We start from the raw sequence: 17,637 nt of genomic DNA on the forward strand, positions 1-17,637 counted from the left end.
ATATTTTTTTAAAAAATTGTATACTCCAAATTTTATTAAATATAAATTATCATCATCTAAGTATTATTGTAATTTCTCAATACACTTATAGATAAATTTTAAATTGTTTTTTGTTGACAAAATATCAAATCCCGCGCGAAGCGCGGGCTTTCCCTAGTATATATATATAGATAGGGAGCATCCACAAAAAAAAAGGCTTCTTCACAAGATAAGGTACACATGCCTTGTTCAAAGGCACGGTAGAAGCTGAATGTCTTCTTGAGTATAGTCTTACCTTATCTTGTGTGGTTGACGCAAGGACTTGCCTAGAAACCATGACCGGACTGGTTTCTAGGCAAGTCCTTACGTTCAAGGAAAAGGAAATTGAGAAAGTGCACGTTTCTTCACTAATCCTCTGAATCATGTCCGAAGATTACACTCTATTTTAGAACACTAATGAAAGAGAAATCACACAATACATTGAGATTTTATAGCTCAGCTACTAAAGTACATGTCAAAGTCCAAAAGCCTTTTGCGAATCCAATAGTAGACATCTACGTGTCCTCGGTCATTTCTGTATCTTCGGCCACCATGATTTCCATATCCCTCATGTCTCGCTTCAATACGTTCCCAAGCCTTCCTATTGCTTCTGTCTCCTGTTGTAATACCTGTTTTTACAAAGTCCCAAACAGTTCATAGTCTTATAATGAATTGGTTTATAAAAAAAAAACAAGAAAAGACCAAAGATGTCGCATCTCATAGTACCTCCTGCATATCAACCAGGCTCTGCTCGTCTATTTTAGTAGAACCCGGGAGATAAATGGAACTACCCGCAGAAAAGGAATTTGCTTGAGCGCGACATATTGTCTGCAGACTTTGCACCCTCCTTGAAAGCTCTGCTCCAGGACCTTTCACCTGGAGAACATATCCATGTCCTTTTTTAATATTTAAACTTTGTAAACCTCAAACGTATGAATCTGATTTTTAAAAATGATACAGAACCTGTCTTGTTATTCCAGTTAGCTTCTCACTCAGTTCGGCCTCTCCTTTTGTCAAGGGTAACCGGAAACCCTTCCCCTCTAAGCCCTCTACTATCCTCATCACCTTGAAGCACACAAGCCAAGCCACAAAGATTAAATATAACTTTTGGACAGACATAAACGAGGTACGATCTTTCAATGTGACAATTTCTCTCTCACCCTCAACATGCGTCTTTGAAGATTCTGCTCCTTCTGTCTTAACCTTTCAATAGATGGAAAGGTATGTGCTTGCAAGTGTCTCTGAAGCTGCAAAACGAAAATCAAACAATTTCTTATAAAACGAGTATCCATTAAAAAAAATACGAGAGACAGTGGAGATATGATAAGTCACCATTTTAACATTGCTCTGCGTAGTTTTGATTCTTTCCCTATCTGATACGAGAACTTCATCTTGTAGCTGCAGGTACCAAACAAAAAGAGTGTCAAGATTCTTTTCTCGAATGTGCTGATTGCTGATAAATGAACTTTTTACATATCATTGGATGTCAGTCTCTAAATACAAAATAGTAAGTGCCTAACCACCTCATAAACACACTTGCTCACATATGGACAACGCACTAAATAAAATAAAAAAGCATCGAAACTTGGGAGTTGATGAAATCTAACCTTAAGGCGCTGAGAAAGATCTTTAAAACCTTGCACAAGCTGAGGCCATAGGCGCTCTCTTTCTGATGAATCCATGCCTTCAAGTTTGCTCATGGCCTCCGCCCACATTATCTTACCCACCAAAAGAAAACAAGTAAACCGAATCAATAACAAGACGCATTATAACACACAAGAAAGCTAACACATTTCCATGATATGATTACAAGAAGAATCTCACATCTGATACAGCTGCAGGCTTCACACGGTACTGCTGTTCAGTCACACTGAACAAAAGATGCTGCAGGCAAAACGGAAAACAACAGTTTTTAAACTTAAACAGATACATCTCAACACAAACTATGGAACTGGAACTGATCATTTTCTACCCAAAAGCTAACCTTAAACGCATACTTAGGATTCGTCGGATCTTCCTTATACGCTTCGACGATAGCCTAAAAACAAGACGGTTAGGGTTTAGGGATTCTAGATCTGGACTTGCAAAGAAAACCAAAAGATTTCGATTGCGGAGAAGACATAGCAAAACCTGGATATCACGATCGGCGAGGGAGAAAGGAATCGGAGCAACGGGAGCCATCTGAGTAGTCAATTGCGGCGTCTGCTGCATCGTGTTGAACGGCGACTGAAAACCAAAGCCAGAAGATGCCGCCGGTTGTTGCTGGAACGGCGAGGTCTGCTGCTGCTGCTGTTGTTGCTGCTGCTGGGATGAGAACGGAGTGGAGAAAAGTGAGGTGCCGAATCCTCCGGAGGCGAAGGAAGATGTCGACGGGGTACCGAACGCCGGCGTGGACGACGGTGTACCGAAGGCAGGCGTGGATGACGGCGTACCGAACATCGACGGCGGAGGAGTGCCGAAGGCGGGGGATGAAGACGAGCCGAACATCGGCGTGGAGGACGGAGTTCCGAACGCCGGCGAGGAAGACGGAGTGCCGAACATTGGAATGAGAGAGGTTAGTTAGATCTGAGTAGTGAAGAGAGAGAGGGTTTTAGGCTAAAGGCGCCACTCGGAAAACTTTTAAATGCAGCCCAAGTGTTCGACGATATTCCCAGCCCCTTGGCTTCCGTGCGTCATCTGCTTTTTTTTTTTTAGGGTTTTGTTTGGACCATGATTGGCTTCGGTTAATATACAGTACGGTTTTTAATCTTTTTTAGATTTTAGCTCAAAAAAACTAAGAACCGTTTTTTAAATAAAAGATATAAGAAATGTCTCTTAGCGGAAAAATGTAAAGAAAATCCTGGATAAAAAACCGAAAATAATCATGCTCTAACTTACTTGGTTTAAGCTTGTTTATTTTTAAAAATTACTAACATAAAATTTACCACTCAATGCAAATTAATGATTTTAGTTAATGTACATTTGTAATCAATAAAATGTTCAACTAAGCAAACCGTAAATTTGTATATGCTTGATAATTTGTGGCGTCAATATTTGACATTTTACTTGCTATGATTTTGGATTTGGAAAAATACATACATCAGAGAAAAGATTAATAAAACTTCTAGGTATTAAGTATTCTAAAATTTCCAACTAAAATTTTGTTCAATAACAGTGGATTTCAGAATGATTTATAAAATGTGAAGTTCAATAATAGTGGATTTGTCATTTTAATACAAATCACTTAAAATTCTTAGTTGAATACACCCTCTAAAACTTGGAGGATGAGATTTGTCTCCATGAACTTGAAGCATTCTCATGAGCAAATAAAATGTATTTAACTACTTATGATGTCAAGGCTTTGTTGATTAAAAAAAAAAGATGTCAAGGCTTTGAAACAGATTGTCGAAAACTGAAGTATTTTGCACAAGGAAAGAAGCCAAATGGGGAAATCAGAAGTTGAGGAGAACGATGGTCGCGTTAGAACCAGATGGTTTAATTTGCGTGACTACTGTCCACTTGGACGCGTTCGCTTTATCATCAAGGTCACCAGTTAAGGCATTACATCCCCCGACCCGTGCAATCAGCATAACCTTATTGTTCCATTCCCCTAGTCTGAACCAGTAAGCACCCGGTGCCATAGGCACAGACACCGAGCTCCAAGAATTTTTCTCTGGATCAATCACTCCCAGTCCCGGCTGGTAATGGTCAAAGAAATACACTTTGTTCCTAATAACAGTGTAGGAGTAGACCGACAGCAATTTAGATCGTCCCGATCTTAACTCTTCCCATGTATCCGTTTTGGGGTCATATATATCGATGAACCTCGGTTTAGCGCCTGAAAAGATCATCATCATCATCATCATCATCATCATCAATGATGTAAGAAAAAACTTAGTTTCATCAAGACTACTGCATCGGAAACTATATATTTTTTCTCTGTCTAGCTCTTTTTTTTTAATAATAAATGTTAAGTTGGATTCAGATAAAAAAAAGCGTTTTTACAACGAATGTAACAATTGGTTTGAAAGGATAAAAACCTAACTAGTGTTTCTTGTAAATAATCATGTCTAGCTCTTATACCCACCTACTACGAAGAGTTTGGACTTGAAGGAGAACGCGAAGGCACGTCGAAAGTCGGGGCGGTCAGGACAATCCACGAGGCTCCACTGGTTAGTCTCAGGGTTGTATACTTCCGAGCTGAGAAGGTTTTTACCATCCGAGGAACGGCCTCGGATCACATACAAAAGGCCGTCCACTACAGCAAACGCAAAGCTGTGACGTGGTACTTTCATGGGCGCTAGATTTCTCCAGCTGTCAAGAATCATTCCGACAAGATATAAAAGAATAAATCAAATAAAAAAACATCTTCACTTTGGTCGGAACTCAGACAAAAAAAAAAGAGAATCAGTTCTGTTTCTTTAGATAAGATGTACACACAGATTGATCAGATATCTAAGAGAAATTAATGGAAGAAGACCTGTTAGTAGCAGGATCAAACTCGTAAACATCCGCCGAAGCATAGATGGTGTTCCCATCGATCGGAGATCCTTCAACCTCCACATATCCACCGATGATCACGATCTTACCGCCGCCGCCACCGAGCACCGCGACGCCGAAACGGCTCCTGAAAGGCCCAGGGACGCGAGGGATCTGTCCCACATTGTTTCCCGAGGCGTCGAAAACTTCCCCGTACAAGTAATTCACGAACCGGCGGTCTCTTACGAACCGGCCTTCCATCAGGACGCACGTGAACTCCTCCACCGGTCCGGTCAGCTTTCGAACGGCTGAGAAACGCTCGCTCCTGAGGAACGTCCTCCATTTCCGGCAGACCCGAGAGGCGGTCCGAAAGTCGCAGCGCGGGATTCGCGAGAGGCAGAGCTCCGCTACGTCGTCCGGCAAACCGGGTATCAACGACGACGGTGACGATGACTCCATTTTAATTGTTCTCTCACGATTTCGATTAATAGCTAATTGCATCACTAGTAATGGTTGATGCGAAAAGTGCATATTCCAACCTGAACAATTTTAATTTGCATCGTGCCAAATACAACCCGAACTAAACTAATGGTTAGTGCCAAATACGACCTGAACTCAATTAAAACTTTAAAAACTTACTCGAACTTTTTAAAACGTACCTAAATCTACATTGAAATATTATTAAAAAGTTGACATTATATAAACTACTATTTTTTCATCGTATTAAATTTTAAAATTTTAGTGATAATTTTTTCTGATTTACATAAATACATAACATGTTTTTACTTATTATATCTTCAATAAACTTATATCTTACTAAAATATAAATAATAAAATATTTATAATTACATGATCTTAAATATACTTAAAATTTTGAAGTTATTTATAAAAATTTCTTGTATAGATTATTTTTATTTTTAAAAATTAAGTGATTTTTTTCAAAAGTTATTATTATATATTTTAATATTTTGTTCAATTTTGAAAGGTAAAAGGTTCAAAATATAAATAACTTCAAAAATTTTGAACAAAATATCAAAATATATAATAATAACTTTGAAAAAAATTCACTTAAGTTTTAAAAATAAAAATAATCTATACGTTTTTTTTTATAAATAACTTTAAAATTTTAAGTATATCTAAGATAATTTAATTATAAATATTTTATTATTTATATTTTAGTAATATATAAGTTTATTGAAGATATAATAAGTAAAAACATGTTATGTATTTATATAAATCAGAAAAAAATTATCACCAAAGTTTTAAAATTTAATACGATGAAAAAATAGTAGTTTATGTAATTTCAACTTTTTAATAATATTTCAATGTAGATTTATGCACGTTTTAAAAAGTTCGGATAGGTTTTTAAAGATTTAATTGAGTTCAGATCGTATTTGACACTAACCGTTACTTCGGGTTGTATTTGGCACGATCCAAATTGTTCAGGTTAGAATATGCACTTTTCCCCCAATGGTTGATATACATAAACTGACTTTGAGTAACGGATGACTTGATAACATTTATTGACCACAAGTGTTTCCGAGTTTTAAATCACCCTCTTGTTTAACCAAAACATATTCCCTCCATAATGATATTCTGTTTATTCGTTTGTCAACTAGACTTCTATTATCAAATCACGATATACAAAATAAAAAAAAAAATTTAGTTGAAAAAAAAAACAGATTCCCAAATATATTCAACTAGGAGTTGAGATGATTTATATTAAAATAACAAAACTATTATTATTCAAACGTAAATTAAAAATTATTTTAATAAAATTCAGTTTTATTAATTTTGTTATTTCACAAAATATTATAATACTTTAAGTGTTTAAAGCGTTTAAGATGAGTTTAATAGTTATTAAATAAATAAAAAATCATAGTTTAGTGATTTAACAAAAATTACACTAAATTATTAAATTCACCTACAATTATCTAAAAATTTATTGAAAATCAAATTATTTCAAATTCAATACACGTTAATGTGTAACATAGTAAAGAAAATTAAGATAAATATGTGAAATGTTGATACTTATCTGTTTGGTAAAGATAAAAAATTGTGTTTAGATAATTTTTTGATTATTTACCTATTTTACTAATATTAATATCTGCAGAATATTAATTTGCTAAAACTATAATATTATAAATTGTTTAAGGTATCATTATTTAGAGTGTGAATTTAAAAAAAAAAATAGAACAGACGAAAATAAACTAAGTCCAACTAAATTCAATTAAAATGGTGGAAACAATAACGTATAGAAACCCTTACTTATTATGCAAGTAACAGTCAATGACAACCTCAGACGTGGATCAATAGTAGAACAAAAGGAAAGGTTTGATAAATCAACTCATCCACACTTTCACTGGTCCGAGACTAAAGATCTCCCCATTGGACATTGTGCTTCGCGGCTAGATAGTGAGCACCAACTGGACCACGACTTCCGTAAGGATAGAACTCAGGAATCATCTTCTTTTCCTCAATCTCTTCGAGCAACGGAGTGAAAAGCGCCCAAGCAGCGTCAAGTTCATCGCTTCTTATGAACAACCTCCGTTCTCCTTCTATTGCATCCAACAGCAGCCTCTCATAAGCATCTGGGATCTCCTTTGAATACCTTCAACAACAAAGGTATATAAAACTGTAAATTTAATAGCCAAAATCTTTTTCTTTAATTGTTTCTCAACTCTCACCTTGTGGAATAGAGAAGATTCAAGTGACTCTGGTCTAATCTCATTCCTAAACCAGGGACCTTGTTGTTGATTTTCAAATAGATGCCTTCATCTGGTTGGACTCGGATGACAAGCTCATTTGTAGTCCGGTCAAGATTAGTACCGGAGTTCCGGTTATATAGATTTCCAGGCACATGCTTGAACTGCACCCTTATCTCCGCACTGTTGTTAACACTTAATTATTAATACAAATGGAAGAAAATTTAAAAAAAAAAACTTCCAAAAAATGTTTGGTGTTACCTCCTTGTGTGTAATGCTTTCCCAGCTTTCATTAGAAAAGGAACACCATCCCATCTCGCATTGTCTATAAAGAGTGCAGCAGCTGCAAACGTCGGCGTCAGACTATCTTTCGGCACGGTTTTATCATCAGTGTAGCCTGGATAAGTGACTCCTCCTTTAGTAGTGCTCTTGTACTGTCCCATCACCACGTCTTCGAGCTGTATCGGCCTCATCGAACGCAGAACTTTTACCTTTTCGTTTCTGATATCTTCCGCGTCCAAACTGACAGGTGTTTCCATGGCGAAAAGAGCTAATATCTGAAGGAGATGATTCTGCATTATGTCTCTTATGATTCCGTAATGGTCAAAGTACCCTCCACGTCCTTCGGTGCCGAAGTCCTCGGAGAATATGAACTGCACGTTCTGTATATACTGCCTTGACCATAAGGGTTCGAATATGAGGTTTGAGAATCGGAGAACTGATAGGTTCTCAACTAGCTCCTTTCCTAAGTAATGGTCTATCCTGTAAAAGAAAAATAAACTCTCTATATTAGCGCTATTAGACTTGCAATAATGTAAGTAAGAGATGTCCACCTAAATATTTGGTCTTCCTCAAGGTAGTGCTTAAGGGAGTTTGTTAAAGCAGCGGAAGTTTTGGAATCTCGGCCAAAAGGTTTCTCCACAATGACCCTAGTCCATCCACTGAGGGATGAAGCAGATGAGCTTGCACATTTAACCGCGTCCACAAAGATATTTGGAGGGATTGAGAGGTAAAAAAGGCGGTTCGATAGTCTTCCACCCTGTAAAATAGTTATGTGATGGATGATTTAATACACAGAAGAAAGAAGACCAGAGTTTTACATTTCCCACTTGTGGGAACCATGAAGAAGTTGATAAGATCAAGTACCTCATGCTCCTTGAGCTTCTTGTCCAAAGCAACAAAATGTTCCTGAGAATCATACTGACCCGTATGGTAAAAACATCTCTTGAGAAACTCTTCCATCTTTTCACCACAGTTTGCCCTGATGATAATATCAGATGAACACTCAACAGTATAAAATTTTAAGAATCTCTGACAAAGTACTAAATTGAAAAGAAACCATAACAAAGAACCAAATCATTTACCTCTTATCAATTCTACAAGTCAGAGTTTTGCTAACCATGTCTCTAAGTTCACCGTCTGTCATCTTACTCCTTGCATATCCGTATATTGTAAAATGCTAAGAAAATATATATAAATAAAACCAATTAGTCTGCAAAGACAACAACCAAAAACAGAGACATGAACAGACTCTCTCTCTTACCTGAGGAAGACAGCCTTCATAGTAAAGTGCGAAAAGAGCTGGGAATATTTTCTTCTTAGCAAGATCACCAGAGGCTCCAACCACCGTGATACTGACCGTCGACTCCTGTTGGCCGCCACCAAGCTCTGCCACAAGCTTGTCTGCTTCTTGTGACTGAACCGATAAAAGTCCGTCTTTCAGTTTCTCAGCCGGTTCTGAGTTCGTTACTACTACAACTGCGCCTAAAACCAATCGTAATCCCATTAGAGAAGAGAAACCAATCCTATATACAATCCAAAGTTTCAAACTTTCACGTTATACCAGAAAACCAAATTGAGGAAAAGCTTAAAAAGGGTACAGAGAATCTGATTAAAAGTTACCGTCTTGCAATACAACAGAGCTCTGAACTGACTTCCTCTGCGATCTAAGACATATCTCCTCCTGAGGAGAGGCGGAGAGGAACGAGAGTGAGCGTCGTGGGTCGCCATTGATGAGGGAAGAGTGATTCGAGAAGTAAAGAGACGAGGTGGGTGAGGAGCGACAGGATGGGCGGGAGAGAGACGAAGAAAACGATGACATTGTCTTCGAAATTGATTTTAAGACAAAAACTGGGGTTTGGTTTTTGATGCTTGATAAGAAGAGTTTTAACGACAGTTGTCCAAAGTTTAAGCCTTTTGGTGCATACCAAAGGTTAGGTCGTTTGCCAGATTGGTGCTTTTGTTGGTATGGTTCAGCGAAAGGCTATGTTGCAGAGTGTTTTTTGATTATTCAATTTGACGAAATTACAGGTGGGATTAACCTAAATATTCCCTCTATTTTTTTACATTTCATGTGTTTTCAACTTTATATGTAATTTTTTAATTTTATTAAAACTATGCAATAATTTACAATTTTTATTGTATTTATAATTGGTTAATCTAGTTTTAGTTCAAATTTCTAGTGTTATTTTTCATATATAAAAATAACTTTCTTAATATTTGTGTTTTTACCTAAAATATCTTGTATTTTGAAGCAACTATAATAATTATATGTTAGACAGAGAGAGCATTGTGAATATGACTTGGTGGATGTAATGGAAAGGTTAATGTTCTTGTTTCAGCAAGTATATTGTATTGAAAAAAGGAAGTATATGATATTAGATGTGTAACTCTAGTTATCAGGTTTTAGACTATGATTAACTCAATCTCTTATCTGTGATTCTTAATTTTTACTAACATATGATTTTAATTAAAAAATTAAGAACCATCTTTTAAATAAAAGATATAAAAGATATATCTTAGCCGAAAAACATAAAAAAAAATCAAATCATAAATTAAAAATTCTGTCTAAGAGATTGGATTAGTCATGCCCTTATATTTACATGAGTTCAATAGAAACAATGAAAATATAAAATAACGACAGTGGCCAAAACTTCGCGCAAAAAGACCATACCAACTTTGATAAATACACACTGCAATTAGTTGTAAAATCATAAATTTTATATTCAAATTCATAAATTTTATTTCCAAATATTCATTGTACTTGTTTTTAAATCTGAATAGTAACGGAAAAACACACACCGCAATTAATACTACCAAAGATGTATACGTTTTTTTCACTATTTGGACTGCACAGTAGTTATTCCGCTTGTTGGCATTCGGACCTTTAGAAATATATGGTCAGTCCATTGACTCTCTCCTTTTTGAACATTAACTTCCAAATATATCTTCATAAAATTCTATGATAACTGAAATTTGGAAAACATTGCAAGTTACAAGAAAATAAAAGGATTTATGAAATTTGGAAGAAAACAAACACATTGAAATTGTGGGAATATTTGTTTCTTACGGAGTAATTGGAGTTTATTGAAACTGAAACAAAAAAAAAAAGCAAAAAGGAACTTATCGAAAAAGAGAATATATTACTGAGATTTGCCTTCCGAAAAAGGGAAATTTAGTATTTTTACTTAATAAAATAAGGGAACAAATAAGAGTAGAATTAAATAAAACATGAAAAATACGCCACCTTTACTCTGTTTTCTTTTGGTTCTTCTCGTCCTTCCTTTCCAGCTTAACCTATTTAAAAGAGCTATATAATAATTAAACGCAGCAAAGAAAGAAAGCTCTCTCCTCTCTCTAAAGCTCGTGAACCCATTAGCCATGAACATAAAGAAGAAAGGTAAAGTCCACCCATCTCCTCCTCCTCCATCATCATCTCCTTCATCCAAAGGAGATGACTGTCTCTCTGTCCTGAAGCTTCTCCCCGCTGTGATTCTCCTCCTCGTCTCATCTCTCTCCCCCGAAGATAAGCAAGTCCTTGCTTATTTAATCACCCCTTCAGTCAAAACCACCGCCCCCAACACCACCCCTGCCGCCTCCGGAAGAAGAAGAAGCTCATTTAGTTCGACGAAGAACAAGACAGCTAGAACTCATCACCATAAAACCCCGCGTTTCGATTGTGAATGTTTCGATTGCTACACGAGCTACTGGTTTCGGTGGGACTCCTCTCCTAACCGTGAGCTCATCCACCAGATCATCGAAGCCTACGAAGACCATATAACCAAGAGCGAGAAATCAAACGGCGGAGGAAGAAAGAAGAAGGAGAAATCACGTCGTCGTGGCCGGGTCGTGGAGCCCTCGGGTCGAACCGAAGAACCGGTGGAGCCTGTGGTGATTACTTCCGGTGAAGCTAAGCCTGAGGAGTCGCCAGAAATGTCGAGGTTTCCGGTGGGGACTAGGCAGCACAAGGGCTTGGCGAGGAAGGTGTTACCGGACGTGATGGGTTTGTTCAACTCGCGTTTTTGGAGGCTTTGGAATCCGAATGCGTGAGGCATCTCTCGCTTCAATAAAAGAAAAAGCTCCTTTCGATTTTCTAAACAAATGCTTTGTTCTTGGATTCCATTAAACAAAGCTAAATGCTTTAATTATAATATATATATATATATATATATATATATATATATATATATATATATAATAAATATTGATATAACTTCTTACCCTGTTTGTGTTTGCATGCATGCTATCTATATCCGTTACTGTTATAGTTTTGGTCATCTTTAGTTTTCAGAAGAGATGACAGTCGCTTAGTTCTTTTCGAAATTGTATGATGATTCTCTTCAGGTTTTGCAGATTCTTTCTCCGAGTGGGTTGTTTTGCTAAAACATCACTCTCTAATTTTAGAGTTAAAACAATTTTTGTAGAAACTCACATCTATGTTTGCTTAGGAACTAAGTTAGTGTGATACATAGTTTCAGAAGGTGGGCCATTTGTTTGATTTAAGCAGTTGTTAAAGAGGGAAAGATAGAGAGAGAGATTCTCATATAGATACTTTAGCAACTAAAGCTAGGTATCGAGCATAAGCATTCAACTCATCTACTAGTACATACTTGCAGTGGCGAATGTAGAAATCTATTTTTATGGGGGCAAATCACATATAAAATTAAAAATATGGCTAAGATATGATATTTAATAAGATAAAATAACTAAAATTTGAGGTTTATTATGCAAAATTTGAAATTTTTGTGGGGCACTTGCCACCTTCTTGGCTTTACTAGGTTCGCCAATGCATACTTGTCCATTTCTGGTTTGTTGATTATTATATCCCATTTTGAAATTATTAGATTTAATTGCTTGTAACGCCTTTTTTCAATCATGTTAGATTTAATATTGAAGTGCTTTTCATTTTGGTCCAGAGGACACATTGCAATATGGAACTTGACTGACACACCAAATTGATCGGCACTAGGACAACTTTATAAACAGGCACAAAAGCGTCAGTGTATAAATTATATACAGTGTAACGTGCATCTGTTCTCAAATTCTTCTATTTCGTACTGATGTGATCTATTTATAATTTATCCAAAGAAACACATACACACATGACTGAAACAAACGTCTTTGAGATTGCGACGCATAGATTCATAGTTGAGTTCAACAAGTCTAACACAACAACGACAAAAAGCCTAGAACATGCATTAAATTCTTTCACGAGTCTCTTTTTGTGTGCATCCTCCTCATCCTCTTATTCTGGAGCCGGAAACTAAACAAAAGTACAGCCTCGAGAGCATAGAAAGGCTACTATGATTTTTTCAGTTAAAACAAATATATAAAAAATAAACTCGTGGGCATCTTTTCAGAGCATATTCTAATAAAGGCCTTTTCATCACCGTTTGAATTTATTTCGGCCCACAAAAAAAATATTAAGAAAACGGAGAGAGAGAGAGAGAAACTATTGTTTCTCAAGTCACTTGACGAACACAACACAACACAACACAACACTGTCGCCTCCAATTTATTTTTGTCTCTCTCTCTCTCTCCGCCTCCCTCTGCAGTCGTCGTAAAGAGCACATCTTTCTCGCCGATTCTACCTCTCTCCTAAGCTCTTTTCTACCAATTATCTCTTCGATCTTCTCATGCCTCTCCCTCTGTCACCTTAATCCTTAAAGCCGTAACAAGCTCGCAGGGTACAGTTTTTACGTCTCTAGGCAACATCATATATATATGGCTCTTCCGCTCGGGAAGCTCACAATCCTCATCGGTGCAGGTCTGTTCATTAGATGGGTTTTTTCTAATTCTATTACTGAACTATTTGCTTCTCAGGATTCTTTTGATTTGGTCTCGGACATCTGTAATTTTGGAGGATTAGAAAATTAGGGCTTTTGATAAACCCTTTGATTCCTGTAGAATGATCGTTATTATCTACTGGGCATCTATCATTGAATCATCTTGGGTACAAAGTTTGAAGCTTTTGATCGTTTAGTGTGTTCACTTTGGTTGCTAGAGGATAAATTTTGAAATGAGGAAATTTTTTATCATGTTCAGTTTATATTGCGATTGCACTTACAATCCATAAAGCACCTATTGGTCTCTTACTATATGGGTTCGTTTAGTACGCATGGTTGATCCTCATCTAACTGCGCGTCGTTCTTTACTTTAGGTCTTGTTGGGTCAGTGCTTGCTAAAGAAGGGAGCTTACCTGATGTATCCCATTTTGTCTCTGGTGCTTTTAAGGTATCTAAACTTTTATATTACACTGCTTACCTTCCTCTGACGTGAAAAAAGTTTACACCTTTTTTTCTTCATTCAAACGATATTTGGGGTAATGGTTTATTCTTTCTTGATAGATTGTACTAAGGCAGCTGAAACAAGAAGAACCTGCCAAATCAGGCAGCAGGCCTCGCAATGATACACTTACAGCCCAGGTTAGTTTGAAATGAATATGCTTACTAGCGAGGATAAGTTTTTAGATAGTGATGGAGAAAGAAAGACTTGCGGAAGACTTAGATCTACTTGTCTGATCTCTGATTTTTCTTGCAGGTTAACAGTCTTAGGCATGAATTACAGCTGCTGGCTTCAAACAGACCTATAACCATAATTTCGACAGGAGGATCAGGTCCTTTCTAGTTTCTATTCTGAAGCTTTGTATTCCTTTCTACTCTGAAATAGGATCATATCACTAAAAAAAACCGTTACAAATGAGCGATTTTATTTGGATATTATGTTGAGATATGAAACCAAACCCTAGAACCTTTCTCAATCTTTTATTTTTTCTGGCCAATGGTTTACGAGACTACCATGGTTTATGAGGCAGACTAATGTTCTTATCAATGGCATTTTCTTCCGAGCTTTAACAAGTCATTTCATTAGTATGAAACTATTTTTTTTTGTTTTATGTTAACTTTAGCTTATAAGCAAATAGTTAAACAGTTTATTTTAATTTCCAGGTGGTAAAAAGTATGGTTGGATCATTATTATTGGGGTGATAGGCTACGGATATGTATGGTGGAAGGTAACATTACTTCACCATGTTCTGATCTACTTGCAATAGTTATTTTCACGTTTGAATTGCTGTAGGCCAACTCAAGAATAATTTTAAAAACAATTCATTTGGTTCTCCTTGCCGATTACTTTGACATGGCTCAAGGATTAATTCTGCAAACATTCCTCAGGGCTGGAAACTTCCAGATTTTATGTTTGCGACAAGGCGCAGCTTATCTGATGCATGTAATAACGTTGGCAGCCAGATCGATGGTTTTTATGAATCCCTCTCGGTAAGTTCTCACTTCCCGTATTTTCTTGACTTGACGACCATTTGAACTCTAATATGATCAGTTATGATGCTTCCTTTTTGACTGAGTTGCAGAACATTAATGTTTTGTTTCATTTTGGTTCTGTTTACATGGTCATGGGGTGCAGGGTACAAAACGGGAGTTAGGTTCAGAAATTGACAGGATGGATCGTACTTTGGATGAAAGTACAATAATTATTAAAGAAACAGGAAGAGAGGTATGTTAGATTGTCTTTCACTGCGTTGGCAAAGGCTTTCAGATAATTATTACCTTTCTTTTCTTTGACGATTTATCAATAATTGTTAGGTGACTGAACTACGTGATGGTACAGCAAATATGAAAGATGACGTTAGGTCTGTTTTCGAGGCTGTTGAAACTCTGGTGAGTCAAAAAAAATTTAGTAATTGCTATTTATGTTGTTAAACCAGTTTGTTCCTCCTGAAAAAAAAAAGAGAAGATGATCTTGTGATTTTCATAATTTCAGGCAAGCAAAGTCTACCGCATTGAGGGAAATCAGGTAACGTTTTGTCACAGTTTGTAGCTGGAGAATTGTTGTTTTGTTCCATCAGGCATTGAATATCTTTGCTATCCATAAAGGATCTCACGCTTAAAGGAGTTGGAGCTCTGCATGCTCAGTGTCGGGAGCACAAAAGACTTCAAGAGTCCAATAAGGCATGATGAACACCCTTCTTCAGTATGCACTGTGCATTTTATCTGAATTTTCTCTTATTTACACAGACTCGTTTTTTTTATTGTTTAGGCTTTGCCATCGACTTCGTCTGTACCAGCCCTTGAGGCAGCTCCTGTGACACCATCGTTAAGGGTAAATGAGTAAAATATTCATCAAGTTATTGAGAGTTGTTCTGTTCTATTACTTACTTGTACCTGGTGTTTGAATGTTAGCAGAGTCTGTCTTTGCCTCCTGCTTCTCCCCGTGAATCCCAGTTGCCGTCAACCCCTAATGGAGCTCAACAGGTATTATTTTGTATCGCAGCAATTCAGAGTCCTCCATTAGAAACTAAATTTCATTGTACAGAGCGCTGATTAGTTTTTCCGTTTTGTGGACAGTCAAATGGTCCACTTCAGCACACTCAGTCTATGTCTGGGTTGAAGGATATAAACGAAAGCTCTAATGGAACACCTTCTGGAGAAGCCACGGGAAACACGAGTTTGGGCCTGTTTAGTATGTTCTCAATGCCAAGAATAGGGAGGACTCGTAGTGCGGTGAACGCAGTGCCTGCAAACTTGACTGGAGCCCAGTAGTGTGCGCTTGTCAATACCGAAGAGAGTTTGATCTCATTCAGATATAAAGATTCAATAAACCAAACCAGGATTATTAAGTGCTGGTAGAGAATATACATTTTGCTGTGTTTATGCACCGATCCCTTGCTTTAGTTTGGAGAAGAAAAGGTTATATAAATGGTGCATAAATTTTTGTAGGGGATGGATGCAGCTTATATATATAATTGGAATATATTATCACAATTAATCAGTTGGTTGCTGCTCTGCCTTTTGTAATTCAATCTTATATAAAGAGGTCGACAATGGTTTTGATTGGCCCTCTCATTTTTTTTTCTTTATGTATTGAAACAAAAAGGCTGGTCCATTTGTCAAATACTTTTGTTATACAAAAATTTAACTGATGATCTTTGTATACTGCAATTTCTAATGATAAGAGATTGTTGTATGTTTTTTCTTTGAGTAACTCAGTGTCAGATAAGTGAGTATCCCAGCAAAGTAACTAGGAACATATGAGATCATTTTTTGTGTAAATGCTGAGCCAGTAATCAAAGGGGTACCACTTTTGTTTAAATTTGTCTTTTTCCTTTTTGAAAGTTATTGTTGAAATTTTTCTCTAACAAGATATAATTTATATACACAAAAATTCTCGAACTGAACCAAAATAAGTGAACAGATAAATTCAAATCCGAACTAAATTATAAATATAATAACATAAACCGTTACTTAAATTATGATTTAAATCATTTTAGATTGTAAGAGATACTAGATTTTGACCCGCATACCCGTGCGGATGTATTTTTATAAGATATATTGTTATTTGTTTCTCATGTCAATATTAGAATTGGACAAAAAATTCAAATCTAAAAAATCGAACCGATCATGATCCAAAAAGAAGTACCAACCCGAACCCAAATTGATAAATATTTAAATTATTCAAAATTTTGGTATTTAGATAACTAAAATTGAATCCGATCCGAATCGAAGTACTTCAGATACCCAAATATATTTTAAAAAGATTTATATACTTATATATATATATATATATATATATTATTTTTAAGATTTAATGAATATAAAAATTCAGAATATATATAGTACTTTTAAGTTGGTTTAAATAATTGAAAATATATATAAATAGTCAATTGTGATTCGAAATAATGGATATAGGCATATACCGTTTTGAATTATTAACTACACATTCTTTGTTTGGTTTAATCATCATAAAAATCGGGATAGTTTACAATAAATTTTAGGTAAACGTGATTTCCAAGTATTGATTTGAAGACTATTCCATTTTTGTTAGTTAATGGATATATTTTTGGTGACGATTGGTTCCTTGTAAGTGGGAAAAAATTGAATGTGAGTGAGTTTAGGAATTATTGGATTTATTAGTACGACTTAGATGAATTGTATTGCTTGATATTGATTTTTTTTTTTTGATTCTTGAGTGGATGTAGCCTGTTAGGTAACAGTTTTGAATATTTTATTTTAGAAACTAATAAATCATATATATAGATTTTGTGAGTAGATAATATCAAATGAGTAAAAATAGGTAAGAAAATTTACTCTTTAACCAAAATACGTTTTTAAAAAGTATAATAAGATTTTATCTATATTAGAGAACTGTTAAAATACATCTTTTT

General features: G+C 35.9%; 5 protein-coding genes across 6 annotated transcripts; 2 read left to right on the top strand and 3 right to left on the bottom strand.

The window, feature by feature from the left end:
* Positions 1-363: 363 nt before the first annotated feature.
* Positions 364-2,720, bottom strand: LOC108819145 (nuclear pore complex protein NUP54). Its single transcript, XM_018592135.2, has 9 exons — positions 2,149-2,720; positions 2,003-2,056; positions 1,843-1,902; positions 1,626-1,736; positions 1,351-1,416; positions 1,179-1,265; positions 982-1,083; positions 745-894; positions 364-647 (listed from the first exon to the last, which is right to left on the bottom strand). The coding sequence occupies exons 1-9, from the start codon at positions 2,557-2,559 to the stop codon at positions 534-536; spliced, it is 1,155 nt and encodes a 384-aa protein (XP_018447637.1). The 5' UTR covers positions 2,560-2,720; the 3' UTR covers positions 364-533.
* A 596-nt stretch (positions 2,721-3,316) lies between these two features.
* Positions 3,317-5,124, bottom strand: LOC108821042 (putative F-box/kelch-repeat protein At1g27420). Its single transcript, XM_018594089.2, has 3 exons — positions 4,478-5,124; positions 4,085-4,311; positions 3,317-3,835 (listed from the first exon to the last, which is right to left on the bottom strand). Exons 1-3 carry the CDS (start codon positions 5,005-5,007, stop codon positions 3,450-3,452), a joined length of 1,143 nt encoding a protein of 380 aa, XP_018449591.2. The 5' UTR covers positions 5,008-5,124; the 3' UTR covers positions 3,317-3,449.
* A 1,558-nt stretch (positions 5,125-6,682) lies between these two features.
* Positions 6,683-9,470, bottom strand: LOC108819273 (glucose-6-phosphate 1-dehydrogenase 3, chloroplastic). Of its 2 annotated transcripts, none has more exons than XM_018592276.2 (8): positions 9,084-9,470; positions 8,725-8,939; positions 8,546-8,640; positions 8,328-8,442; positions 8,015-8,220; positions 7,443-7,943; positions 7,164-7,364; positions 6,683-7,087 (listed from the first exon to the last, which is right to left on the bottom strand). In XM_018592276.2, exons 1-8 carry the CDS (start codon positions 9,280-9,282, stop codon positions 6,850-6,852), a joined length of 1,770 nt encoding a protein of 589 aa, XP_018447778.1. In that variant the 5' UTR covers positions 9,283-9,470; the 3' UTR covers positions 6,683-6,849. The 2 variants fall into 2 exon arrangements, with proteins under 2 accessions (XP_018447778.1, XP_018447777.1); XM_018592275.2 differs by having other exon boundaries at positions 8,725-8,945; positions 9,084-9,469.
* Positions 9,471-10,777: 1,307 nt separating this feature from the next.
* Positions 10,778-11,617, top strand: LOC108820800 (uncharacterized). Its single transcript, XM_018593809.2, has one exon. It carries the CDS (start codon positions 10,842-10,844, stop codon positions 11,508-11,510), a length of 669 nt encoding a protein of 222 aa, XP_018449311.1. The 5' UTR covers positions 10,778-10,841; the 3' UTR covers positions 11,511-11,617.
* Positions 11,618-12,929: 1,312 nt separating this feature from the next.
* On the top strand, positions 12,930-16,395 carry LOC108818943 (uncharacterized). Its single transcript, XM_018591904.2, has 13 exons — positions 12,930-13,227; positions 13,621-13,694; positions 13,808-13,885; positions 14,001-14,076; positions 14,408-14,472; positions 14,633-14,734; positions 14,880-14,969; positions 15,059-15,133; positions 15,237-15,269; positions 15,350-15,424; positions 15,513-15,575; positions 15,659-15,727; positions 15,821-16,395. The coding sequence occupies exons 1-13, from the start codon at positions 13,185-13,187 to the stop codon at positions 16,013-16,015; spliced, it is 1,038 nt and encodes a 345-aa protein (XP_018447406.1). The 5' UTR covers positions 12,930-13,184; the 3' UTR covers positions 16,016-16,395.
* The last annotated feature ends 1,242 nt before the right edge of the window (positions 16,396-17,637 follow it).

The sequence above is a fragment of the Raphanus sativus genome, chromosome 8 (assembly GCF_000801105.2).
Source record: "Raphanus sativus cultivar WK10039 chromosome 8, ASM80110v3, whole genome shotgun sequence".
Taxonomy (NCBI): Eukaryota; Viridiplantae; Streptophyta; class Magnoliopsida; order Brassicales; family Brassicaceae; genus Raphanus; species Raphanus sativus.

What these genes read in the sequence shown, in the direction of transcription:
- LOC108819145 (XM_018592135.2), bottom strand. Translation starts at nt 2,559, where the DNA reads ATGTTCGGCACTCCGTCTTCCTCGCCGGCGTTCGGAACTCCGTCCTCC. An exon ending in AGCCTGCAGCTGTATCAGAT is followed by an intron (nt 1,737 to 1,842) that starts GTGAGATTCTTC and finishes TTGGTGGGTAAG; the next exon opens with ATAATGTGGGCGGAGGCCAT. An exon ending in ATCTTTCTCAGCGCCTTAAG is followed by an intron (nt 1,417 to 1,625) that starts GTTAGATTTCAT and finishes TGGTACCTGCAG; the next exon opens with CTACAAGATGAAGTTCTCGT.
- LOC108821042 (XM_018594089.2), bottom strand. Translation starts at nt 5,007, where the DNA reads ATGCACTTTTCGCATCAACCATTACTAGTGATGCAATTAGCTATTAAT. An exon ending in TTTGATCCTGCTACTAACAG is followed by an intron (nt 4,312 to 4,477) that starts GTCTTCTTCCAT and finishes GATTCTTGACAG; the next exon opens with CTGGAGAAATCTAGCGCCCA. An exon ending in GTCCAAACTCTTCGTAGTAG is followed by an intron (nt 3,836 to 4,084) that starts GTGGGTATAAGA and finishes TGATCTTTTCAG; the next exon opens with GCGCTAAACCGAGGTTCATC.
- LOC108819273 (XM_018592275.2), bottom strand. Translation starts at nt 9,282, where the DNA reads ATGTCATCGTTTTCTTCGTCTCTCTCCCGCCCATCCTGTCGCTCCTCA. An exon ending in GAGGAAGACCAAATATTTAG is followed by an intron (nt 7,944 to 8,014) that starts GTGGACATCTCT and finishes TTTCTTTTACAG; the next exon opens with GATAGACCATTACTTAGGAA. An exon ending in AATCTTCTCTATTCCACAAG is followed by an intron (nt 7,088 to 7,163) that starts GTGAGAGTTGAG and finishes TTGTTGTTGAAG; the next exon opens with GTATTCAAAGGAGATCCCAG.
- LOC108820800 (XM_018593809.2), top strand. Translation starts at nt 10,842, where the DNA reads ATGAACATAAAGAAGAAAGGTAAAGTCCACCCATCTCCTCCTCCTCCA.
- LOC108818943 (XM_018591904.2), top strand. Translation starts at nt 13,185, where the DNA reads ATGGCTCTTCCGCTCGGGAAGCTCACAATCCTCATCGGTGCAG. An exon ending in TTGTCTCTGGTGCTTTTAAG is followed by an intron (nt 13,695 to 13,807) that starts GTATCTAAACTT and finishes CTTTCTTGATAG; the next exon opens with ATTGTACTAAGGCAGCTGAA. An exon ending in AATTTCGACAGGAGGATCAG is followed by an intron (nt 14,077 to 14,407) that starts GTCCTTTCTAGT and finishes TTTAATTTCCAG; the next exon opens with GTGGTAAAAAGTATGGTTGG.